The following is a 27,575-nucleotide window of genomic DNA, read 5'->3' on the forward strand; positions in this document are numbered from 1 at the left end:
TGGGAGGCCACCTAAAAATAACATTCAGGCTAGCTGGCTCACCAGCCCTCGTCATTAATCCATGAAGCCACCTGGGTCAGGGGAAGGCTCCCCTCCCCGAATCCCAGAAGGGAAAATATGGTACATAATTGTCAAACCACAAATGCACCTGATCTAAAAATTTATCATCATAATGTACAATCTATGAATAATAAAACAGACAAAATTTACAACATTTCTGAGGACTGGCTGAATTAATTCAATGTACAAAAATAACTAAATTCATTTTGTCTACCTATTACTGCAAAAACAATAGCAAGCAGGGTACAGGAGCAATTATGGTAAAGGAAGATACAGGTTTCACTTCAATACTGACTTCCTTATAAAATGTAGAAACAGAGGCCCTTTTGAACTTTGCTTCATTCTACAGTTTATATGGTGATGTGAATGCTGCTACCCGAGTAACAGACACTTGCTAAACACTTTATATCAGTTCCTATTAAAGAAAAGTTTATACCGCACTTCATTCAGATTTCCAATTGAGCTTTAGCTCAAACACTAAGCTAGAAAGTAAAATCAGTATTGGGAATAACATGTCTTTAAGAACCACATGTAGATGCTATAGTCAGAATAACATGAACTGCCTCAACAGCTTATTAAACACACAAAAGTGGTCACATGTTTACAAAATTAATGGGTTAAGTGAATAATTTTACACCTTCACTGATATACAGGGTGTATCTGGAGGAATCGCTAATATTCTGGGGTACGACAGCAATGATCATTTGAAGCAAAAAACATCGTATGGACATACGGCCTATTCCAAACAGTTTCCGAGATAGAACACATTTACTGTGCATTGTTATTTATTTTCTGTATTTTTCAATATGTTATCACATTTACAATTGTACAACAGTTAGTAAACTTTACAACATACATTTTACAAATATCAATCACATATTCACCTTTAAGCATTATACACATCTCATTACAGCTATTGTGCAGTTTGCAACAAATGTTCAAATATCCCACGGTCAGCTTCAGTGCGTTTATGCACTCTTGGAAGCACATGTTATGTTGCTTGTCAATGTGCCTCTACACATTCTCTAATGAGGACAGCAGTGCCCATGGTGTGCCCAAGCAGTTCATCTGGCATATTCACCTTACATTTGTACACTTCAGATTTCATCCAGCACCATAAACAAAAATCTAGTGGCGTAAGTTCTGGTGGCCTTGGTGGCCAGTTAACTGCATTATCATGACCAATTAGTGTAAGTGAGGTTACGACATTCCCCCAGGTCTGGTGAAAGGAGGAGGGGCTCCACCATGATGGAATTACGTTGAGGTGCACATGGCCAAAGGAATGTCCTCAAGGTGTTCAACAAATATATTTTTCAAAATGCAAGTAATTCTGTACTGTCAGTTGCTCGTTTAAGATGACTGGCCCTATCAATATGTTACTGATCATGCTGCACCAAACATTGATCGAAAAATGAACTTGGAAATTGGTTTCCACTGTAGCATTTATAATCGCTGTGACCATCAATGATTATTACGTGTGTTGTGATTCCATTTTATATAAATGTGGCATCATTAGTGAATAGTATTAATGGAAGCAAATGATGACTGTCATTTAACCAGTGGCAAAATTCAAGTCATGTGCCACTGTTGCCAATGTGAAGATTGTGGACACACTGCAAATGAAATGGGTACAAGTTTTCCACATGTAATATTCACCATACACATGTTCATAGGACATTGATGCATGCAACAAGGTAAATTGGGCTAGAGCAAAACATCAGGTTGGTGAGAGACAGCCATGCATGCCAGTACCTTAAAAACAAATGTGCACTAAATGTGTTCCATTTGGAAACCATTTGAAATAAGGTATATGTCCATACGAAGATTTTTGCTTCACATGATTGTTCCTGTCATATCCCTAAATATCAACCATTACTGTTGTATTAGCCCATTATTTTCAAATTGCATTTCCACAGAAAACTCTAACCATAACAGGCAACTCTAGAACAAACAACAGGGTCACAAGGGGAACATGGGCTTCATGCCAGAAGAAGAGGCTACTACATGAAATGTCTAACTTGAATAACTCATCAGCTGATTAAGTGTATGGCAAAAAAAAACCTCCAAAATTCTAAGAAAAGTAAAACGAGTAGCAAAGAATAATGTATACTGACAAATACATAATATAATTCAACAAATAAAACGAAGGCCATGTAGAGTGTAAAAAAAAAAAACACACACACACACACACACACACACACACACCACCACCACCACCACCACACAAAACTGAGCATCATGTAAAATTATAACTCTCTCACAAGAAAAGAAAAAAGTAATAAACCCTTTAGATGTTGCCAACACATTATATAACAACTTCTACAGGTGTTGCACATAATATGATAAGATCAAACATAAATGAGAATACTCAATTGAATAAACATAAAAGAAGTACATGCAGGTCTACGTACATCATCACTGTCAAACAAATGAAGTGGCAAAAGCAATATAGGCAATAAACGAACTAAAAAACTATTACTCTGCAGACACTGATGGTGTCCCTGCAACAATCTCAAACAAGAGTGCTCTAAAGCTAGTTGAACTATTTACACACTTATGTGACCATTTAATTCAAGTGCACATTTTCTTCAACTTATTGGAAATGTCTAAGGTAATCCCAATCTATTAAAAAAATGGTCGTAGAGATAATGCATATAACTAAAGGACTATCACACTTTACTCTTGCATTTCAAAAATACTAGAAAGAGTTGTGGATGACAAACTTATAGAATTTGTAAATAAAAACAAAATCATGTGCAATGAAATGAAATGTCGTGTGGCGAAGGTCCTCCTGTCAGTTAGACCGGTCGCCTCGTGCAAGTCTTTTTAGTTGACACCACTTCGGTAACTTGCATGTCAATGGGGATTAGATGATGAAACACCCAGTTCCTGAGTGGAGAAAATCTTGGACCCAGCTGGGAATCGAACCTGGGCCCCTTTGCACAGCATTCTGCCGCACTGACCACAGAGCTACTGAGGTGGACATCACGTGCAAAGAACAGCAAAGATTCAAAAATAAACAATCAATAATTACTGCCACTTATGAGTGCTTTAATTGTATGCTAAGCCTGATGAACAAGAGACAAGAATCAACAGCAGCATTTGCCTGATGAACAAGAAACAGTAATCGATAGGAGTATTTATTCACTTATCAAAAGATTCTGATGTGATGGATGATAAGATTGATAAGTATGGTATTCGAAGTCTGTCTAACAGTTGGGTTCTTCTTGAGCAATGGTACGCAAGCAGTGATCATCAAACACACTACTGTCAACCTTCAAATTATTTCTGAACACCTGTCAGAGTAGAGAGTAATTAAATCTGATGCACCCCGAGGTCAGTAATGGAACCATTTCTGTTTCTTTTGTACAGTAACAATTAAATTTAAATGAGGGTTCTCATACATTTGCCTCCCCCAAAAAATGAAGAAAGGAAAAAAGTTTATCGCTTATCACATTTTTGCTGTTTGTGTAGTGAAGCTGCCGCATCAAAAATGATGTTTAAATTTACTACTTCTTTACACTAACTCTGTTTGCATCACATTTTGCATATAGAATCCACATACACCACTAAATGTGCCCGCAAAATTATATCATTTTACAACACACAGTTCCGGAAATATAACATCATAAACATGGAAATGTGTGAAAACTGTCACATCAAGCATGATGATTTAATGTATTACTCATTTAGTACCAAATCTATTCGTAACAAGTTTTGCATGCTGTAGCCACAAACACCACTGAATGTCCCCACAAAATTATATCATTGTATGACATATGGTTCAGGAGATATTATGTCATAAACACTAAGATGTGTGAAAAACTAGCTGTTCTTAAAACAGAGAGCAAATTACCCAGACTATACTCATCCAGTGTTTGATAATGAGAGCACTTAGCAACTTTCAACAAACTTTAATATAATTTCAAATTTTTTCAAAACTTTTTCTCATCTGCACACTTAAAGTCAAATATTTAATACAATAACTCATTTGCAAAGTAATCAAAAGTTAGAGTTGTTTTATATAGGCAAGTTTGATTCTTTAAAGATTCCATCTGGAAAGAAGCTCTAAGGAGTTTATGAACTATCTACATCCCAGAGGCATGGCACTGAAAAGGGGGGTGACAGACAACAAAGCATAACTCGGAACACCAAATTTGTTAGGTACATGACTTATTTATGGTATAAAAATAATATGCGAATGAGATTCCCCTCTACCGCTAGGGGCAGGGTTGTGGATGAGAATGTATGACATAAAAACATTTGAAAAGGATCTGATGGTTTTTATTTCCAGTATTGAATTGATTACAAATAAATTTAAAAGTGTGGAGTAACATCTGTCTCTTATTTCTGCTGTTAAGTGTGTCAATCAGTTTGCAAGAATGAGCATGGCAGCAAGCAAATAATTTTGTTAGCATATTTCGGGAGCTAAGATCAGACCACACGGCTGAATATCACTGAAAAATTTAATATACTCCTTGGAGTAGTATGGTGTAAAACAGCAGAGAATCAGACATATAGTAGTGCAACATACATTACATATGCATATGTTCAACATCACTTCATAAGTCCCTGCATCAATTTCAACCACACTTGGTACATATCTTACTTACTATCTGGAAAAAATACCATGCGGGTAAAAATCACCAATCTCTCTTTGAAGTAGGGGTCAGAGTGGTGGACAGACAGAGGGGGAGGAGGAGATGAAAAGACGAAAGGGGGGTGGGGAGAGGAGGAGATGGACAGAGAGACGGGGAGGCAGAGATGGACAAGAGGGAGGGGGGAGGCAGAGATGGACAAGAGGGAGGGGAGAGGAGGAGATGGACAAAGAGGGGGGGGGGGAGATGAGAAGATGGACTAATAGAAGGCTGGAATAAATACATAACTGAGCAATGCTGGTTTCTCAGCTAATATTTAAATGTGTGAAGCATAGTATTTGTAATTTTAAATGAGTATTACGCAAAGAAATCACCTTCACCTGTATGCACATAAATTGACTTTTCCAATTTCTTATGCATAAACTGCTTTTGTAGATAACAGGACCAATAAAAATACAATACATAAGCTACAGAAGCCACCAACAGTGTGCAACACTTTCAGGAAATAAAATGCCAGTGATGTTAAAAGCATTGCCTGCCACCCTCTACAACACACATTGTTTGAATTCTGTGAGTTTGAATCTTATCACTGTAATAAGTGCAATAAAGTTAAGCCGGAAAGTTGGTTCAGTCCTGAAATTTTTTTTAAAGTAAGTCTAAAGATGTTGCACAAATTTTTGTATCAAAATTGTTGAAGAGACGCTAAATGTGCAACATGAAGCAGAAAAATTACCATAACTCATTTATGTCTGATCAAGAAAGGATAATCGTGGCCAAAGCAATGAGCAACAAGTAAATATTGTTTCTATTTACTTTTTTTACAAAAAAAAAAGAATACTGCAGAAGAAGTTATTCCTGCAGGTGATGGAGGTCAGGTTATATTTTTTAAATACACTTGTCTTTCAATTCTCTATGAAGTATATGTTGCATATAGCACCCCTTTTTCCCCTGATTTTTTCTAATACAGGCTATTTATGCTGCTTTACTCCCAAGAAACAACATTCATCCATTTCTTAGCAAAATTACAGTCAGCTGATTGGTTCACTTAGTAGCAGGAATTTGTCACTTACATACAGGACACGTAACCATGTCAACTGATGCTGCTGCTTGTAGCCATTATGTTGCACATCTAGAGCTCACAAACTGTTACATGATTTTGTTACTCATATAGGATGCAGCCTTAGGGACTATAGGTATACTGAAAGCGGTTCTCTATAACTACAGGGTGTTTCAAAATGTACTTTACAACTTTGAAAAGCCATATAAATTAATTCACAGTACCTACAGAGGTGATTGTAGCGTCAATTTGTAGTGAAATACATCAAGTTTTGTCTCGCATAGTTCAATAATACTGAATCTCACCGTAAGGGGTGCTAGCGGCAGTTGCGTTAGAGATGGCTGCCTTCACTGGACCAGAGCGTGCTAGCGGTGTGTTTTGGTTTGAAGAATTGAAGTCGGCTACAACAGTGCAGCGTAATTTCTGTACTAACAAGGGAACCTCCCCATCGCACCCCCCTCAGATTTAGTTATAAGTTGGCACAGTGGATAGGCCTTGAAAAACTGAACACAGATCAATTGAGAAAACAGGAAGAAATTGTGTGGAACTGTGAAAAAATAAGCAAAATATACAAACTGAATAGTTCATGAGAAGATAAGCAACATCAAGAACACTGGGAACGCAGAAGCGCTGTGGTCTCGTGGTAGCGTGAGCAGCTGCGGAACGAAAGGTCCTTGGTTCAAATCTTCCATAGAGTAAAAAGTTTAATTTTTTATTTTCACTTTATGTGACAAACTCTTATGTTTTCATCACTTTTTTGGGAGTGATTATCAGATCCACAAGAAAACCTAAATCGGGCAAGGTAGAAGAATCTTTTAACCCATTCGCCAAGTGTACAAGCTAGGTGGGTCGACAACATATTCCTGTCATGTGACGCACATGCCGTCACCAGTGTCGTATAGAATATATCAGACGTGTTTTCCTGTGGAGGAATCGGTTGACCTATGACCTGGCGATCAAATGTTTTCGGTTCCCATTGGAGAGGCACGTCCTTTCGTCTACTAATCGCACGGTTTTGCGATGCGGTCACAACCACAGACACTAAACTTATACAGTGAACAGAGACGTCAATAAACGAACGGACAGATAATAACTATGCAAAAATAAAGAAAGTAAAATTTTCACTCGAGGGAAGACTTGAACCAAGGACCTCTCGTTCCGCAGCTGCTCACGCTACCACGGGACCACAGCGCTCCTGAGCTCACATTCTGCATGATGTTGCCTATGTTGCCCATGGACTACTCAGTTTGTGTATTTTGCTTATTTTTTCACAGTTCCACACAACTTCCTCCTGTTTTCTCAATTGATCTGTGTTCAGTTTATCAAGGCCTATGCACTGTGCCAATTTATAACTAAATCTGAGGTGGGTGTGATGGGGAGGTTCCCTTGCAAGTACACTAAAGATCCTCCTAGTAGGCCTACAATTTATGAGTGGCATAAATGGTTTGCAGAAAGAGGGTGCTCGGTAAGACATGAGAAATCATCAGGTCGTCCAAGCACATCTGACGATGTCACTAAGCAAGTGAGACAAAGTTTTGTCAACAACTCTATAAAATCAACCCTGCATGTGTCTCACAAACTGCAAATCCCACATATGATTGTTTGGCGTGTGTTGTGAAACCATTTGCATTTGAATCTGTACAAACAGATGATCGTAGCAGCAATAAAAGACACTGATAAAACTGCTTGCAAGTACTTCTGTGTGGATATGTTAAATCGATTACATGAGGATGAACATTTCTTGAACAAAATAATCTTCTCTGACGAGTCGACTTTTCAATTAAGTGGCAGGGTTTGAGGCAGTGAAAGTCTGCACTAAACATTGCAACATGTTTGTGATAGTCCTAAATTGAATGTTTTTTGTGCACTGAGCAAGACCAAAGTGTACGGCCCCTTTTTTTCTCTGAGAGAACCATCAACGGGATAGTGTACCTAGACATGTTACAACAATTTGTGATACCACAGATCAATTAGGATGACCAAGAACAAAATGTTTACTTCATGCAAGATGATGAACCACCCACCACCAGACTGATGTCTGGGATTTTCTCAGTGACCGCTTTCCAGGTCAATGAATTTGCCGTCATGCACCAATTGCGTGGCCCCCACATTCCCCAGTCCCGAAACCACTCAATTTTTTTATGGGGATTCATCAAGGATAGTGTGTTTGTACCTCCTGTGCCGGCTTCTCTACCTGAACTTAATAAAAAAAACTTGATGTTCTTTCCTACAAAATAACTCTAATCCGAACTTTATATCTTATTTCAATAAATTTATATGGATTTTTAAAGTTGTAAAGTCCTTTTTGAAACACCCTGTATTTAAAATAATTTTAGTGTATTATTAAGAATAAAATTATAACAAAAAGTGTACTTTTAAGTAAGAATTTAGAGACATATCGATTGCTTTAGAATACTTGGCAATATAGCTCTCTGTATCATATGGACCAGAGCATCAAGAGTCAATTTCTACCATTGTTTCAAAAGCATGTAATTCTTAATTAATTCTTTATTAATGCTTTCTTTCACTCGCACAGCAGTTGATCACATCATTTTTGGGAGGTCAACTACCATTTAATTAATAACCTCCACTGGACACTGTAACTATAATACTTCAAAATGTTCCAGTGTCAATACCTAATCAGATCAATTATTTCCAGGGATTCAACTTTGCACAGGTATGATGATAAACATAAATATACTTATGCACATATTAAATTTAGAGATAGTGTATAATCTTCAGTGTGCATGTTGATAAACTCTAAGCCTAAATTATGTCCTCCTTTGTATGTTATTTGTACGTATTGTAAATGTGTGCAGTACTTGTTCTTTGTTCCTTACTTTCACACAAATCATAAATTCTATATCACTAACTGAGAAGAGGAGAAAGTAAGGTAATCACTAACACAAAAAGTGAATCAGAGAGGCTGAGCAAAAACAACAGCACAAGACAGCTATTGCTATTAATATGTAAATTGTAAATCAATAATATTGTTTCAGAACGTACCTGTATGGATCTTTACCCTTACATGCCAATAATCTTTTCATTGCTTCTTCTCCAGTGCATGGTAGTGAAATATTGTTCTCTAAACTGGCTGGAATACCACCGTGTGATTTATCTTTTGTTGTATTATTAGAATTTGATTTTGTACTACCTTTCCACCAGTTTCTTGGCCATATACTTAATTGGTAAATCACTGCAGTTAGCTTGAAGTATCCCTTTAATGACCAACTGTGCACCTGTGCACATACCAGCACACACCTGTGAACAATTTGCGCATAGTTTTTAACAATTAAGATACATACTGCAGACAGAAGAAATATACATGCAATGAAACAGAAGACCAACCATGGGTGCAAGCAACATGCTCTATTCATTAAATGGTAAAAAAAATGGAGATAGACACTGAACACATTACTCTTTTACCTGTCTCACTTCACTTGTAACACCAGAAGTACTGGGTGTTCCTCTAAATTTTCACATATTTTACATTTGTTCACTGTGTAAAAATCATTGTAACTGTATTATGAAGTTCTGACATATGTATGTCATGAGATGAATAAAACACAATTCACATTTCTACTAAAAGATTACACATACATATGTAACTTGAATCACAAAATATCACTTTGGGCTGGATGGTCCCTCTTTACATTATTAGGCTACATTACACTCATTTATCAAAAATGGAAAAAATTAAGATATACACAAGTTTTACATATTTCATTTTTCCCTGTATGATCATGAATATCTTGGGGAAAACTAATTAAATCTGTGACACCAGTAATAAAATATCTCTTATGGGGTTGGAATGTATGAATAATTCGAAGTAATAATTTAAAGTCACAGAAAAGTCTAAAAACCAAATGTGGCTCATCTTAACAAAATTCCTAAACATGTAACCCTATCGCCATTTTTGTTTGCACTTTTTTAAAATCAAACCATCTCCTGCATATTAACAAGTCAGCTACATGGGACCTAAAATTTAATGTGAAATCTAAACAACAATACAGCTCAATATTTGTAAAACACAAAAAGTACTATGAAACGGGAAAGTTGGGTTGATTAAGTTGAGCGAGGGGGAGAAGAGAATAAAAAGGAAGAAGACTTGGACTTTCTGCTGCCGAAGTTAAACCTTTAGATTTGTAGTTTCATGTGTATCCATGGTACCATCAAGCCAATAACCTTTACCATATTTTGAAAAACAAAGATGATATGACTTACCGAACGAAAGCGCTGGCAGGTCGATAGCCCAGCGCTTTCGTTCGGTAAGTCACATCATCTTTGTTTTTAGATATATTTTTCCCACGTGGAATGTTTCCCTCTATTATATTGTTACCATATTTTGATATTGAAAACCATGTCAACGCACAGTATTTAATTAACCACAGTACCTATTTTCAAAATTCAAGAAACCAGAGAATGGTACACACTAACCTTTAGATACTGAAAACCAATTATAAAGTATTTCTTATGTTTCAGACATTAATGTTAGAGGATGCAGTGAAGAGCACTTCTTGTCTCACTTCTTGCAAACAACAATTCTCACAGTTTCAACTGTGCTTTTCCCCAAACAATGATACAACTACAATCATATTTCAGCCTCACAACTCACATGTTATACATGTAACTGCGCACCGCAAAGTAATGGGATACACACAGTTTTAGGGAATTTAAGATGGTTGCAGCAAATAAGTATTGAACATGAGTAATATAATGCTGTAGTGTGACATTCATGAAGTTCAGCGAAGAAAGGAAGGTTTGAGTTTATCACCTTGTCGACAATGAGATCATTAGTGAAGGAATACAATTTATGATGGGGAGAGGAAATCTACCGTCATCTCCAAAGGAACTATCTCAACATTTGCCATAATCAATATAGTGAAATCAAAAGAAAAACTAAGTCTTAATGGCCAGATAGTGGATAGAGCCCCTTTCATTCCAAATATGAGTGCAGTGTTTGGATCACTGAGCCACCTCCCTTGGTAAGACGTAATGACAAAATTGGCCAATCATAGCAACATTTTGTCAAATTACATTTGCAGAGAATATTCCTTAATTAGGAATAGCTATTTAAATATTCTGTCCCCCTGTGCAAAGCAGTAACCTGGTTACTGACATCTTTAAAAATTATGGCACTTTTCCTCCTATACCATGCCACTGTCACAGTTCACATACGAATGTGTTTACACATAAATTTAAAAGAAATACTTGTGAATTGTGGCAGTCATATTTCATTAGGAATATTATTCTAGTACCAACAGACATTTACCGAGAGCAACAAACTAAAAATCTTTTAAACGGAACTCCACTAAGAGGAAAAAATAAGCACATTACTTCTATGTGGTAGTTACTTTTATATCTCATTAGCACTTGAAACTGTATCTTATTAGTCACAAATGGCATTTACAAGAAAATTTCCAGACAAGTTACCACAAGAATGGCAATGTTCCTGAAAAGGTGTCTGCTTGATGTAACATGCAATATATTCATTGACAGCACTAGCAAAATACTTTATTTCTACCCAATTTCAACTTGAACATCTCACTCTTTCTCATTATCAATTTCCAACATAAAATTATTTTCGCATTTCTTCATTTTCATGCTTCTATTTAAAAAAATTGATTGACATTTTTGAATAAAATAATTCACATAATAAAAAAAGAACAATCATCATCAGCCATTTGACATACACTCGTTGAGAAAGGCATCCTCAAGACTTCTCCATGCCTGTGCAGTCTTTGTCAAATTGCTGACACCATTTCATTATATCTGGATCCAACATTGCATCTGATTCATACAACATCAGATTTTCTAAATGAATCAGGGTGCAATTTAGATGTCTGGCCCACAAGAATTGTTCTGTTCTGCATACTTCAACTTTAGAGTAAATTTCAAGTTGCCACACCATCTCACTCATAGAAAGTGATGCACCTTTTACCCGTATTGCAACAGAATGTGTCCGCAGGAAATACGGAATATTTACTCTCTTCTGACAATGCACCACTCTTGTGCAATAGTCTTATTGTGGGACAAGACGTGTAACATTTACTTTCTGAGGTTCTCTTTGTATTACTATTTCTCCAGTTGTAATCATTTCTGAGATCTCCAGGCAGCTTCCCTTTATTCATACAATGAATGGCATTACAAATCTCATCTGGTATTACGAACACCATTATTAAGTATCTCATTCAGCTTTTGAATTATACAAACCTGGAAAGAGATTTTTAATTCTTGTAAAACTTCTACTTCATTGTTAGTTACTGTACCATCTGTCGTCTTAATCAATGAAATGTTATGTACTAGTCAAAATGATTGTCTATTCTATTTTCTTCATATTTCTGTTGATTTAAATGGTTTGACAAGTCAAAAATTTTCATTGTAGTTCCTCAAATGCCCCAGAATACACTGCTTGATCTCTTCGTTCCATTCAACGTGTTCTGTCGTGTTCCTACCTTAGTCTGCTTGAAACTTTATTTTTTAATAACTATTTTATTTTATTTGGGACTTTCATTACATATGACTTCTTTACGGCTGCAATATCTCTTGATGTTTGTCTAACTACCATTTTGGAAATAATTATCACATTTGTGTTTGCCTATATAATACTCATCATCTACAACGCTTAACTTGCTTAGTTTAATCTGGTGTAATTACTTATCCTGAAACAAATTCTCATTAGCTACATTTCTAATTTCCTGCCTGACGAGTTTCTTCCAATATAAATTCTCTTTTTTTTTCTACTGTGAACCTCACTTGTCTATGATGACCTGAAATTAATGGCTTAGGATTACAAGAGCCTGTATAATTTCTTTATTATCTGTTATAATGTTGTCAAGTTTCATTTTTTGTTCCATTTTGTACTCACCTGGTCTATTTCCTACACATTTTCTTCTGGAAGGAAGTGGTAACAAATATGTTGTTCATCTTGGCAAATTCTATTACTTTTGCATTAAAATCCCTCATCATCATGATCACATTCAGATTCAAATTCTTTATTCACCTTTGTCCACATAAAGTAGAATAGTATTTTCCCACTGTTAGCAAGTTACAGTTGCAATCTAAGTATTAAAATTTAATGTTCATATTACATGTACAAATGAAGTATCTTATAAACAGCTACAATCTTAAATATTAAAATTAATATTGTCCAGGTCATAGATTGCTTTTATACTGTAACACTGATTTTTTGCAAGCCAGTAATATAATTTTAATTTTTTAAATGACAAGGATCGAGCAGCAAGAGGAAACTTGTTAAAAATTTTAAGGTCATTAACTTCGTGGGAGTTTCCTGTTATTGCTAGCCTGTGTCTTGGGATGTCAATTTTTGCCTTATTTCTAGTGTCATGTCCATGAATTGTTTCCCTGATAACACATTCTTTAATGCTGTTCTTGACAAAGAGTGCAGACAAATACATATACAGCTCCACCGTTGTTAGTGTCCTAAGCATGGTAAAAAGAGGGGGGGGGGGGGGGCGTAACAGTGCCCTTTAGGACAAATCTTTCATATTACACAAGCTTTTTTTTTTTTTACTTAAAATGTTACTGATATGAGGAGAACATCCCCATATGAGTAGGCCATATGAAATACGCCATACAGAGATAATTATTGCCAAGCATAGTACTCAGTTTGCACATGAGGTAGGGCACTCATGAGATCTTTTTACAGACCTGGCTGATATGCTTTACTCAATTGAGTTTGGCATCAATACGTATTCCTAAGAGTTTGACACATTTATTATTCATGGTATTATGAGAAGGAAAGTTGCTACTCACCATATAGCGGGGATAATGAGTCGCTGATAGGCAGAACAAAAAGACTCTCACAATTAAAGCTTTCGGTCATTGGCCTCCGTCAACAATACACACACATATGCACACCACACACTCACGCAAACGCAGCTCACACTCATAACTGCAGTCTCGTGAACTGAAACCAGACAGTGGTTGTGCGAGTGTGTGGTGTGCGTATGTGTGTCTATTGTTGATGAAGGCCAAAGGCCAAAAACTTTAATTGTGAAAGTCTTTTTGTTGCGCCCGTCTGCGTCTCAGCATCTTCACTGTATGGTGAGTAGCAACTGTCCTTCTCATAATATTGTTTTATGTTCACAGTCTTAAGACAGTCCTAACATAAGCTTTTGGTTTTGTCGGGATAACAGATAAGTTTATTGGCTGCAAACTAATTTAATGCAAAGTCAAATGACTTACAAGTTCATGGAGCCCTCAATTGGTAATGCTGGAATTCAATATGGTATTGGCCCACCCTTAGCCTTGATGACAGCTTCCACTCTCTGAGGCATATGTTCAATCAGGTTCTGGAAGGTTTCTTGGGGAATGGCAGCCCATTCTTCAAAGAGTGCTCCACTGAAGAGAGGTATCGATGTCGGTCGGTGAGGCCTGGCATGAAGTCGGTGTTCCAAAACATCCCAAAGGTGTTCTATAGGATTCAGGTCAGGACTCTGTGCAGGTCAGTCCCATTACAGGGATGTTATTGTCATGTAACCACTCTGCCACAGACCAGACATTATGAAAAAGTGTGAAAGATGATCATGTTGAAAGATGCAATCGCCATCCCTGAATTGCTCTTCAACAGTGGGAAGCAAGAAGGTGCTTAAAACATCAATGCAGGCCTGTGCTGTGACAGTGCCACGCAAAACAACAAGTGGCCAAGCCCCCTCCATGAAAAACATGACCACACCAGAACACCACCACCTCTGAATTTTACTGTTGGCACTACACACAATGGCAGATGACTTTCACCAGGCATTCACCATACTCACATCCTGCCATCGGATTGCCACATTGTGTACTGTGATTTGTCACTCCACACAACAATTTTCCACTGTTCAATCATCCAATGTTGATGCTCCTTACATCAAGCGAGGTGTAATTTGGCATTTACCGGCATGCTGTGTGGCTTATTAGCAGCCGCTCGACCACGAAATCCACGTTTTCTCATCACCACCAACTGTCATAGTGCTTGCAGTGGATCCTGATGCTGTTCATAATTCCTATGTGATGGTCTGGATGGATGTCTGCCTACGACCCTCTTCAACTGTCAGCAGTCTCTGTCAGCCAACACATTTGTGAAAGTGGCAAAATTGGACTGAGCAAAGGTTGGGAATTTGTATGGGTGCTGATAACCGCGCATTTGAATGCCCTACAAACCAGACATCATCATCATCAATCATCATCATCATCTATCAGCCTGTGCGCTTTTGTACTGTACATGTCCCTTCAAGTTTCCACTTCACTATCACACTGGAAACAGTGGAACTAGGGATATTTAACACTGTGGAAACCTCACGTACAGACATATGAGAAAGTGACACCCAATCACCTGACCACGTTTGAAGTCCGTGAGTTCCATGGAGCGCCCCATTCCACTCTCTCACAATGTCTAATGACTACTGATGTCGCTAATATGGAGTACCTGTCAGTAGGTGGCAGCACAATGCTCCTAATATGAAAAACATATGTTTATGGAAGTGTCCGGATACTTTTGATCACATAGTGTATGTTTGAATTATTTCTATAGCTGAGGCATTGAGTGCTAGACAGGCAAATAAGCAAGACTAACTGAAAGAAACAGAGGTTGTACAGAGTTTCAGGGAGAGCATAAGGGAACAATTGACAGGAATGGGGGAAAAAAGTACAGTAGAAGAAGAATGAGTAGCTCTGAGGGATGAAGTAGTGAAGGCAGCAGAGGATCAAGTAGGTAAAAAGACGAGGGCTAGTAGAACTCCTTGGGTAACAGAAGAAATATTGAACTTAATTGATGAAAGGAGAAAATATAAAAATGCAGTAAATGAAGCAGGCAAAAAGGAACACAGACGTTTCAAAAATGAGATCGACAGGAAGTGCAAAATGGCTAAGCAGGGATGGCTAGAGGACAAATGTAAGGATGTAGAGGCTTATCTCACGAGGGGTAAGATAGACACTGCCTACAGGAAAATTAAAGACACCTTTGGAGAAAAGAGAACCACTTGCATGAATATCAAGAGCTCAGATGGAAACCCAGTTCTAAGCAAAGAAGGGAAAGCAGAAAGGTGGAAGGAGTGTATAGAGCGTCTATACAGGGGCGATGTTCTTGAGCACAATATTATGGAAATGGAAGAGGATGTAGACGAAGATGAAATGGGAGATATGATACTGCGTGAAGAGTTTGACAGAGCACTGAAAGACCTAAGTCGAAAGAAGGCCCCGGGAGTAGACAACATTCCATTAGAACTACTGACAGCCTTGGGAGAGCCATTTCTGACAAAACTCTACCATCTGGTGAGCAAGATGTATGAGACAGGCGAAATACCCACAGACTTCAAGAAGAATATAATAATTCCAATCCCAAAGAAAGCAGGTGTTGACAGATGTGAAAATTACCGAACTATCAGTTTAATAAGTCACAGCTGCAAAATACTAATGCGAATTCTTTACAGACGAATGGAAAAACTTGTAGAAGCCAACCTCGGGGAAGATCTGTTTGGATTCCGTAGAAATGTTGGAACACGTGAGGCAATACTGACCCTACGACTTACCTTAGAAGAAAGATTAAGGAAAGGCAAACCTACGTTTCTAGCGTTTGTAGACTTAGAGAAAGCTTTTGACAATGTCGACTGGAATACTCTCTTTCAAATTCTGAAGGTGGCAGGGGTAAAATACAGGGAGCGAAAGGCTATTTACAATTTGTACAGAAACCAGATGGCAGTTATAAGAGTCGAGGGACATGAAAGTGAAGCAGTGGTTGGGAAGGGAGTGAGACAGGGTTGTAGCCTCTCCCTGATGCTATTCAATCTGTATATTGAACAAGCAGTAAAGTAAACAAAAGAAAAGTTCAGAGTAGGTATTAAAATCCATGGAGAAGAAATAAAAACTTTGAGGTTTGCCGATGACATTGTAATTCTGTCAGAAACAGCAAAGGACTTGGAAGAGCAGTTGAACGGAATGGACAGTGTCTTGAAAGGAGGGTATAAGATGAACATCAACAAAAGCAAAAACAAGGATAATGAAATGTATTCATATTAAGTCGGGTGATGCTGAGGGAATTAGATTAGGAAATGAGACACTTAAAGTAGTAAAGGAGTTTTGCTATTTGGGGAGCAAAATAACTGATGATGGTTGAAGTAGAGAAGATATAAAATGTAGACTGGCAATGGCAAGGAAAACGTTTCTGAAGAACAGAAATTTGTTAACATCGAGTATAGATTTGAGTGTCAGGAAGTCATTTCTGAAAGTATTTGTATCGAGTGTAGCCATGTATGGAAGTGAAACATGGACGATAAATAGTTTGGACAAGAAGAGAATAGAAGCTTTCGAAATGTGGTGCTACAGAAGAATGCTGAAGATTAGATGGGTAGATCACATAACTAATGATGAAGTATTGAATAGAATTGGGGAGGAGTATGTTGCACAACTTGACAAAAAGAAGGGACCGGTTAGTAGGACATGTTCTGAGGCATCAAGGAATCACAAATTTAGCATTGGAGGGCAGTGTGGAGGGTAAAAATCGTAGAGGGAGACCAAGAGATGAACACACTAAGCAGATTCAGAAGGGTGTGGGTTGCAGTAAGTACTGGGAGATGAAGAAGCTTGCACAGGATAGGGTAGCATGGAGAGCTGCATCAAACCAGTCTCAGGACTGAAGACCACAACAACAACAACATTGTTCCCACATTCTGCCTGATAACATCGGCTGACAGCTTGGTCACAGTGCTTCCTGATCTCCTTAGTTTTCGGTGGGATCAAGGAGGTTAGAATCTATTATAGCTTATATATGTTGTGAAAAGAACTTGTTGACTACTGTACACTATTTTCTCAGTTACTTGAATAGCTATACAAGTTTTATGAAAATATGAGATGAAGAGAGAAACATTTTATTGCATACTCAAGATGATTTGTGATGACACTGAAAAGCACAATTACGGACACACTGCACAAATTCGATGACTGTTACTGAGTATAAGTGTGAAAATCTAACAATGGAAAGACCAGAATGAAATAACAACAATATGGAAAAGGCAGATTGCTACTTGCCACACAGAAGAAGCACTGAGTTGCAGAGAGGCATAATTAAAAAAAGAGAGAGAAAGCCAGAAATATTATAAATAGAAATATTACCTCTGAAGAAGGACTCTGTCTAAAAGCTAAAATATTTCTAGCATTCTTTTTAATTCTTCCTGTCTGCAGCTCAATGTGCCCTCCTATATAATGAGTAGTGATCTACTCTTTCCATATTCTTGTTAGACAAACATAAATTTTAGAATAAGATAATCTGAACAGCTAAAAAGCACTAAGCAGTGGAAACACATACACATTTGCCAACCATCTCATCTAACAGGATCACCACCCTATTGGTGTAACACAACCAGTACGAAATAATTATAATAATTTGAAGACATCTAACGTCCACCTACAACAACCTAAAAACAATCCACTACAATAACTTGAAGCTAAAAATTGACATATACCACTTCTCTCTTTTGAGCAAACATTTTGAGGTTCAAATCTAGGCTTAAAATGTCTGACGCACATTATGCCTTTATTGCAGATCACATGCAGTGTGAAGTATAGAGATGAGGCTAAAGTTGGGCCTGGTGGACTACTGGTAAAGCAAGTGCCTGGAAACTGAAAGGTTGTGGGATCAAATCCTGTTCAAATCATGGATTTTACAGTCTGCGTTTAAACCTAGAGTTCACCTCTCAACAATTTGAGGAGTCACCAGAAACCACAAGTGGTTCAGATTCCACATTGAACTGTAGGTCCCCTTTTTCCCAGTTGGACAACTGGTGTCAGTTAGGGACACCCGTGCTGCCGAAATGGCATCCAATAGAAAGACTGCCACCGGGCCACTGAATCACCTGAAATTATTATTATGAGGCTGAAATGGCTAAAGAGCCACAGAATATACATAGTATAAGGTAATGTTCAATTAATTATTATTAAATTTTCAAGCTGTTAGCAACTTGTGGTTCCCAGTAAAGTAGAAATCTCAGACCACATATGCTGAGATAAATCCCTGTAATTATATTACTCATCCTCAGGATGCCACCAACTCCTCCTTTTTAGCACTAGACCAGTTCAACCCAAGAATACAAACTGATCTGAATTACGCTGACCATCGCCTGAAGTCTCTATCTTTGAGCATTGAGACTGGTGCACCGAGAACACCAGTGAGACCCTTGATACTATTAACTGTGGTATATCAGAGTAGCAGGGACCGAAGAGTTTGGAGAGACACATGGACAATTCTAAACATTGGTAGAAATATAGTCATAGCAGACCAGACTACTTCTAAAGCTCAGATTCTGAGTACAAAATGACAAGTTAATATGCTGATCATGTGCCAGCAGAGCCCTCAAGTCAATATTATCATTTGCCATTCAGTTACTTTGTGTGTGTGACTTGCAATGAATTCAGGCATAGTAGGTTGTAGACATTGTTTGCAGTATAAGTTTGTGAGTAGCTCACCCACAACAAACCACACTGGTAGCTGAAACAGCTTTCGTTATTGTCCGTTTAGAATACTATACTTCAAAACACTAAGTAAAAATTTCTGTGAATAGTTACAGATTTAGAGGAGTTAAATATTTGCAGCAAACACCAATAGCCATGTTTACATTATGATTAATTACTGTGCTGTTCGGAAGACCATTTTGCTAGTTATTCTCTCCTTCATAGCAGTGACATGAAGATCTATGGTTCCTTCAGTTAAATTAATGGTGCACAGCTGCTAAATTTAAGACTGTTGAAGATACATTCATTTTGAGTTTAGTTTAAGCAAAAAAACATTGAAACTATAGTGTTTTATATTGTAGTACAGACTGTTGCGACCCACAACAGAAACTAAAAACAACTGAACATCTATGTTTCTCCTTCCGGATGGGACTTTCCATTTCCTCTTCATCATGGAAGTATCATCCAAACAAGAAACAATTTGAGAAGGCACAAGGAAGTGAGAAACAATGGAAACCATATCAGTTGTGCAGGGGAGAGTATGGAAACTATTCCCTGCAGGGACCTAGAGTAGCTATAATTCAATACTGAAAACTTCACTAGCTTTTGGATGAATCCTTTTTCAAGCTGGAGCTCATGGACTCACTCTCTCTCTCTCTCTTTCTGCAGTGTAACACGTGATTATCCGCAATAACATATTCCACTATTATCCTCTTAGGTCAATGAAAGATGCTTACGAAAATAAAAAATGTATTTTGGTAGTTCGTAGGTAGCAAACATGCAACTGTGTACACTTTATATTGATACATACAGAGATGATGAATGAAGCATGCACACAAGACACTGGCAAATCATGAGAGTGACTAAGTGTCTTCATATGCCTTGAAGGTGTCGCGGCTTGGCAGTGCTTCGGATGGCAGATCCCTTGTCTACAATGAAAAAGTGCACGAAAACAATTTTAAAATGTTTCAAGTCTGTTATGTCACTTGAATCGATGTACTCTTTGTGGTGATATCATAAGATTCACCCCAAATATGTTGCTCCAGTTAATGTCAGATCTGTTCACTCAACTGTGCAATGGTTTGATTTGAGCAACAAAAAACAGAAGAGTTCTTTCAAAAGTGGTTATATCATTTCACTGTAAGCTCTCTTACAGCCCTCGAGCCTCTGCAGACAGCAAAGAAGTCTGCATATTATAATTAGTGGAACTGAACAGGTCCATGTCATCAAATAGGTGATGCAAAAGATGAGCATGGAAAAGCAGCAGAGTGACAGACCAATTGAGTAGTGAGAACTTAGTTACAACCCATAACAAAGGAATCCCTCATTGTTTAACTTCAAGATACACCCACCTGTACCACTACAATGTACCAGCCAGATACACAATTGGTGGTTTTACACGCAACAAGCATGAACCATAATTAACAAACAGATTAAAAAAAGGTTATAATTAGTAAAATCCTAGTGGTAGCAGAGTATTATGTGCTAATGTTCTACAGCACACTGCAAACATCACTTGCCATCTCACTTTGAATGAGAGCCACAAATCAAACTAAAATTGCACCATTTCTCTTCAAATGATAGCCGTAAATCATTTCTCTTTGAATGTGTGCTGGCATCAAAATAAAACCGATGAAAACATGTTTTGTAGTGCTCTCTTCACAATAACTAGAAATCAGTGTCGAGTGCTGAAATGACCGTCAGGCACACTACAATCCACTCAGAGAAGTGACACAGCTTTCTGTTTTCTGCTGCATATGTTTTGTTGTGACGTCATCCCTTCTGGCACTATGACTGCTATGTTGCACATAGCACCATGTCATTATTTTTATGTGAAATTTTTTTTACTGTATCATGCAAGTGTAGAATATGATGACTTTTTAAAGAACCACTGTCATGATGGTACTGAAGGCAAGTGGTGTAAAGCACAGATTGGTAATTTATGGACCCAGGTTTGATTCCTGCTGATAGCAACATTTCTTTTTTTCATTTAATTTTTGATACAATCTTTGTAAGTCAAAAGCCTATAGGCTAGATGATGGTAAAACAAGTGAGTATATGAGGAAATGTAGTATGAAAGTATTTCTGTAGATAATTTGCTAAAGAGGCACTTTTCCAGTAGACCTTTCAGGGAAGTGAGATTTAAAGAGTTAGACAGATGTACTTCAAATGTAAATCTAATTACAGGGCTCATGTATAACAACCTCGGTTGCACAAAATTATCGTCAAATTGACCATGGTTTCAACTGAACTAAGGTGGTCTTCATCAGAATAAAAAAAAATTACATAGCATTACCTAGAAAATATAATGACATGGCTTGAAATACTATATACTTAATAGAATTGCGTCCATAAATTGTACAGACAGAGAGTAATTACATGTAATCACACCATGGGTGAAAAACATCTGAGCAAAAATGCTCTCGTCAAATAGAAACTGTCACAAGATTAAAAACTAAAATTTAAAAATGTAACATGTTTGTCAACTGGAGAAAATATTCCATGGTAATACAATGACAGCCGCAAGGTCACTTAGGGCCAAGAACTGCATCAACACAGCTGCTACTGTTGGACTAAAACAGCTAACAGGCCAAGGCAGCCACGAGGTGGACACAAAAACAAATTCGCACCATCTAGCAAGAAGTAATCGAACTACAGACAAGAGCAAATGAGGCACTGCAAAGACAAATTTAAATATTACAGTTAACAAACAGGAGCCAGTGTATGAAAGTTACAACATAACAGGCTTTTTTTTTCTTTTTTTTTTACAAGAAAATACAGTCCAAGTAATGTACAAAGAAAACATGAAAAAGGAAGGGAAAACAATGTTTAAGAGAGCACATTGAGGAGAGTGGCCCCATTCAGACATTTTTAATAAGTGGCTCTATAACTTGAAAACGTTTTTGTTGCATAATTGCAACTGTTTGTTAAGAATGAGACTGTCCTTCATAGATAGGTGTTTAAAAATTTCTAGCTCTTCTAAGATGTTAAGCCTAAAGTCTTTTTCTCCGAGTGCAAGATCTGGAGGTCTTTTACATCTTAAGGATTATGTCCTGTGATTAACAAAAGATCAGCGAAAGTTGGATTGTGAACATTGGTGCCTTTTTTGCCTAGAAGGCATTCCTTGAATCTTATCGAAATAGCTAGGCCTGTTTGCCCTATGTAATAGGCGGGACAATTGCCGCAAATAATTTTATAAATACCAGAATTTTGCAAAGGGGAAAGCGTAGGTTTCAAGTTATGTGTGATGTTACTTTTTAAAGAATTATTGGTGGAGAAGACTACTTTACAGTTATATTTACTTGAAGCAGACACTGATTCCTGTAAGAAATTGGACCCAGAAATGGTATAGACAAAATTGTTTTCTTTTAATTAGATTCATTATTAGAAAGGCCTAGGATGGTGATTCTCTTATTGGTTTTCCCACTAAAAATATTATCTGCTGAAGGGTTGTAGCCATTATTGACAATAGTTTTAATCAGATTTATTTCACAATTGAGATTTTCACTAAAAAAGGGAGGTGAGGTGGCTCTATGATTAGCTGAATGAAAAAAGGCCTTCTTATGAGAATGCGAGTGTACTGAAGTGAATGGTATAATTTGATCAGAACTGGTTTCTTTATGGAAGATACTGAAGCTAATTTTGTCATCTACTATCATGAGATCTAGAAAGTTTAACTGCCGGATCTTATTTTCACGATCACAAGTGAAAGAAATATTTTCACGAAATGCTTACAATATATTAAAAAGCACTTGCTCGCGAAAGGCAAAGGTACCGAGTTCGAGTCTCGGTCCGGCACACAGTTTTAATCTGCCAGGAAGTTTTATTTGGTTCCTGTTTGCACTGCTTAAAGTTCAAATAACACTTCACATAATTAGGTACAAGTCCCCTCACTTCACATTGTTTATTGAAAGTAATTGTCATACCTGTATTCAGAATTTTCATATTCAAGTCTTTGTATTTTGTAACAACCTTAGATGCCTCGGCAGGTAGGAATCTCGAAATTTTAAACATTTTTGTTGGCTAAGACCAAGCAACCGTACATTATGTTCTAACATTCATACACTGGCTTCTGTTTGTTGCCTGTAATGTTTAAAATTGTCTTTGCAATGTCTTATTTGCTCTTGTCTGTAATTCGATTACTTCTTGCTATATGGCACGAATTTGTTTTCGTGTCCACCTACTGGCTCTCTTGTCCTGTTAACCATTTTAGTTTGACAGTAGCGGCTGTGTTGATGCAGTTCTTGGCCCTAAGCAACCTCGCGGCTGTCATTGTATTACCATGGAATATTTTATCCAGCAGTCAAACATGTTACATTTTTATATTTTAGTTTTTGTTCTTGTTACAACTTCTATATGACAAGAGCACTTTTGCTCAGACATTTTCCACCCATGGTATGAATACATGTAATTACACTCTGTTTGTACAATTTATGGAAGCAATTCTATTATGTATATTGTATTTCAAGCCATGTCATTATATTTTCTAGGTAATGCTATGTAATTTTTTTTTTATTCTGATGAAGACTGCCATAGTGCAGTCGAAACCATGGTCAATTTGACAATAATTTTGTGCAGAGGAGATGTCTATACATACATCCTGTAGTTAAATAACGTACGGTTGCTAGATCTCAGTCAATAAAAATCTTGTAAGCTACAAGATTCCTACCTGCCGAGGTATCTAAGGCTGTTACGAAATACAAAGACTGGAATATGAAAATTCTGAATACAGGTATGGCAATTACTTTCAATAAACAATGTGAAGCAAGGGGACTTGTGCCTAATTATGTGAAGTGTTATCTGAACTTTAAGCAGTGCAGAACAGAACCAAATACTTTTTAGTGCAAAAAAATCATGTCTGAAAAAAGAAGTCAGAGCTGCAATTAACAATGACAAATCTCTTCTTAAACCTTTTCAAAAAAAGAAGGTGATCGACATGAATCTGCAGACGCCTAAGTTACGAGTTCAATTTAAAAGTCCATAAAAAAGACAATCCGATCCGACAAAATTCCAATGGAATTAACAGTGCCTATCACGACTTTGCCAAATTCTTGCAAGATATAATGAAAAAATCTTTTGTTTTCCACAACAATTATTTTGTTTACAACAGTAGAGATTTAGTTAATAAAATTAAAGACCTTCACTGTGTTGGAGATATGAAATTGCTTTCTTTTGAGATTAAAAATCTGCGGACAATGTCCATACATACTACACTAGAGGAAAAAAATAACCTTTATTACCCATTATTAAAGCTGTCAGTGACTCAGGAAGGAGTTCCATATGTAACAACAACAAAATTTTGATGACTTTCCCAATAATGTAAAAAGTCTGACAAGTAGGATAGCAAGTTTTAAATTTAACCTCGTGGACAATGCCTTATATTCCGTAGATGAATTTTTATTTAAAAACTGGTAGCCGGGAGAAGAGAGGGAAAAATCCTAGTTTTTTAAAGTGTAGTTGCTTGGATAGGACTAAACATACATTTAGTAATATTAACACTACTCACCTATACATAGCCTGTAAACTGACTTGTTCCACATCATTTTGATAAAAGAATCGTTCAAATTATCTACAGAGAATGTAACTTAACTAAGCGACTGTATGCGTGCGTGTGTGTGTGTGTGTGTGTGTGTGTGTGTGTGTGTGTGTGTGTATTTTTGTGCACTCTAGCGCAGAAAAGGATTCCTCAGAAATTTAGTGAAGTTTTTAGTTTCATTTTGTAGTCTGTTGACAACTCAATACCTCTAGTATTTGAGGAGCCAATAAATCTTAGTTGTTCTTGTGGTCTTCAGTCCACAGACATTTTATGCAGCCCCCTACGCTAGTCTATCCTGTGCAAGCCTCAACTGCTGCAACCTACATCCATTTGAACCTGCTTACCCTATCTAGGCTTCATCTCCCTCTTTTTTTTTATCCCTCACACACACACACACACACACACACACACACACACACCTTTCCTTTAATATCAAATTGACAATTCCTTAACACCTCAGAATGTATCATATAAATTGAAAAAAATTGTTCAAATGGCTCTGAGCACTATGGGACTTCTTAAAGGCCCTCCTCTTGCATGGGTGGAGTCCTAATTTAAAATAGAAAAGGATCACTTTTGGAGATTATATATCAGGAATTGGAGTAAATTTCAAGTGGGGGAACATAATATAATGCATCACAGCATTAAGTGTTTGGCTTGCTACTGTTATTGGTCTACATAAATAATTTACTTGGGACAGCCAATGCCTTCACCCTTAATAACGTGATAACTAATATCGTGCACTTCCAAACAAATCAAATTGACTTCCAGCTGGTGCAGTAGAGATCAATGAACATACACTGGATGAGGCTTCTTGAATGAAGTTTCTGGGCATCCAGATGGATAATAAACTAAGGTGGCACAGTATGTAGGTAAGTTAAAAATCTCTATTCCGTTTGATTTGCACATAAAAATGTCTCTCATGGTGTTCACCTGCAGACAGCATTAAGCATACTTTGCACACTTTTCACTCAATATTGTCCTTTGACCATCGTTAGGGCACTGCGGGTACAACCAAAAAAGGATTTATTCTACAGAAGCATACAGCAGAATGCTGTGAGTAGTTGATACCCACACATCTTGCAGAAATCTCTTAAACACCTAAGGATTTTTACCCTTCTGTCTCGATAAATGTTAGTCCAAAATGGTATTTGTAGTTAATAAGAAGGGTGAACTTAAGATGATTTTTTTAAATTCCCAACCATAATATGAAAAGCAAAAATAATTTTTCTTATAGACTATGCAGCCTTCTTTGGGGTTCAAAAACGTTTTATACTATAGTGCAAAAGTCTATAACAGGTTGGCAGTGGACATCAGGCAGGAAACTGAACATCCCCAAATACTCAAAAAGATAGTAAAGAATACTTCTTAGGCACACCTCCTACAATTTATCAGAATATATGGATTCCGGAATGTAAATTCCACAAGACTCTGATATTTGTATTAGATAGATCCTGACTTAACACGTTCACTGCCATCGGCGCACCAGCGCGTCCGGCCGATACTAGTGCATATGCCGTCGACGCGCCTGCGCGGCGAGACACTCAGCTGTTTCTCAGCGCCACAGTTTAGTCGGGCACAGCCATTCGGTGTGGTTCATTGCGCAGGCACTCTAAGAACGTATTGTTTTCAATTTTTGCGGGTGCGGTTCGTGTGTTTTCCCTACAGTTTTTCTCTGTTGTGGGACTGAAAATGGAAGACAATCGTGACACGGCGGGCCCTTCAGAACCTAAGAAACGTAAAACACAGGACACAAGAAACGTACAAAAACTAACGGATGCGGAATTATTACGAATATTAGAAGAAAGCGATTCGGAAACGGAACTGGCCAGTGAGGAGGACGGCGTGGAATCCAGTGAAGAGTCTGACGGAGCCGAGTTTGTTTTAGATGAGACTGTAGAAATGGCTGTGAATCCTAGCGACAGGGAAATGGCAGAAGGAGTGGTAACAAGAGATAACGCAGCTGATACAACTGTTGCGTGGGAAAGAGAGCCAGTTGGAATGATAAATTGCCCATTTATAAAAAAAGAGGGACTGCTTATTCAACCGACGGAAAACACTCCCTTAGATTATTTTCGTCTTTTGCTGACGGACGAATTTCTATTGACAGTTGTAGAAGAAACAAATCGAAACGCGATTGAATTATTCCTTTCTGCGGGAACCAAAGGACAATCACGAATAAACTGTTGGAAAGATGTGACTGTTGGCGAATTGTTAGTGTTCTTGGGAGTTTTCCTGCACATGGGAAATGTAAAGATGAGGAATTTGCAGGACTATTGGAAAAAGGACGCTTTATTCAACGTGAAAGGAATTGCCGATAGTATTTCACGAAATCGTTTTCTGCTAATACTACGTGCATTACACTTTTCTGAAAATCCAAAACAGGGCAAACCAACACCATCCGACAGGTTGTATAAAATACGTCCCGTTATCAATTTTTTCAATGAAAGGATGTGCCAAGTTTACTACCCTGGACGGGAACTGTCTCTGGACGAATCAATGATCCTTTGGCGTGGACGATTACTTTTCCGCCAATACATCAAAAACAAAAAGCACAAATATGGCATAAAGCTATATATTTTGACAACTCCCACTGGAATGGTCCTAAAATTCGCGGTATACACTGGCATGCTGGACGATTTAGGAGGAAGAGGCCATGCGCAAAAAATTGTTCTTCATTTACTAGATGAAAAGTTGAATGCTGGTCACCATGTGTACATGGACAATTACTATAACAGCTTCGCATTGGCAAAGCTGCTCCTGGATAAGAAGACCCACTGCACGGGAACTCTGAGGGCGAATAGGAAGGATACACCCAAGGAAATACAGGAAGCAAAACTACGAAAAGGTGAAGCCGTTGCCAGATTTGCGGAAG

At 37.6% G+C, this 27,575-nt stretch overlaps 1 protein-coding gene across 1 annotated transcript in view; it reads right to left on the reverse strand.

The window, feature by feature from the left end:
* The window catches only part of LOC126259732 (uncharacterized), a 217,540-nt gene that overhangs the window by 133,707 nt on the left and 56,258 nt on the right, over positions 1 to 27,575 (reverse strand). Inside the window, exon 5 of the mRNA XM_049956719.1 lies at positions 8,722 to 8,976. Coding sequence (XP_049812676.1) covers positions 8,722 to 8,976 — 255 coding nt within the window. The remainder of the gene's footprint in view (positions 1 to 8,721; positions 8,977 to 27,575) is intronic.

Source organism: Schistocerca nitens, chromosome 1, assembly GCF_023898315.1.
Source record: "Schistocerca nitens isolate TAMUIC-IGC-003100 chromosome 1, iqSchNite1.1, whole genome shotgun sequence".
In the NCBI taxonomy this organism is placed as follows: Eukaryota; Metazoa; Arthropoda; class Insecta; order Orthoptera; family Acrididae; genus Schistocerca; species Schistocerca nitens.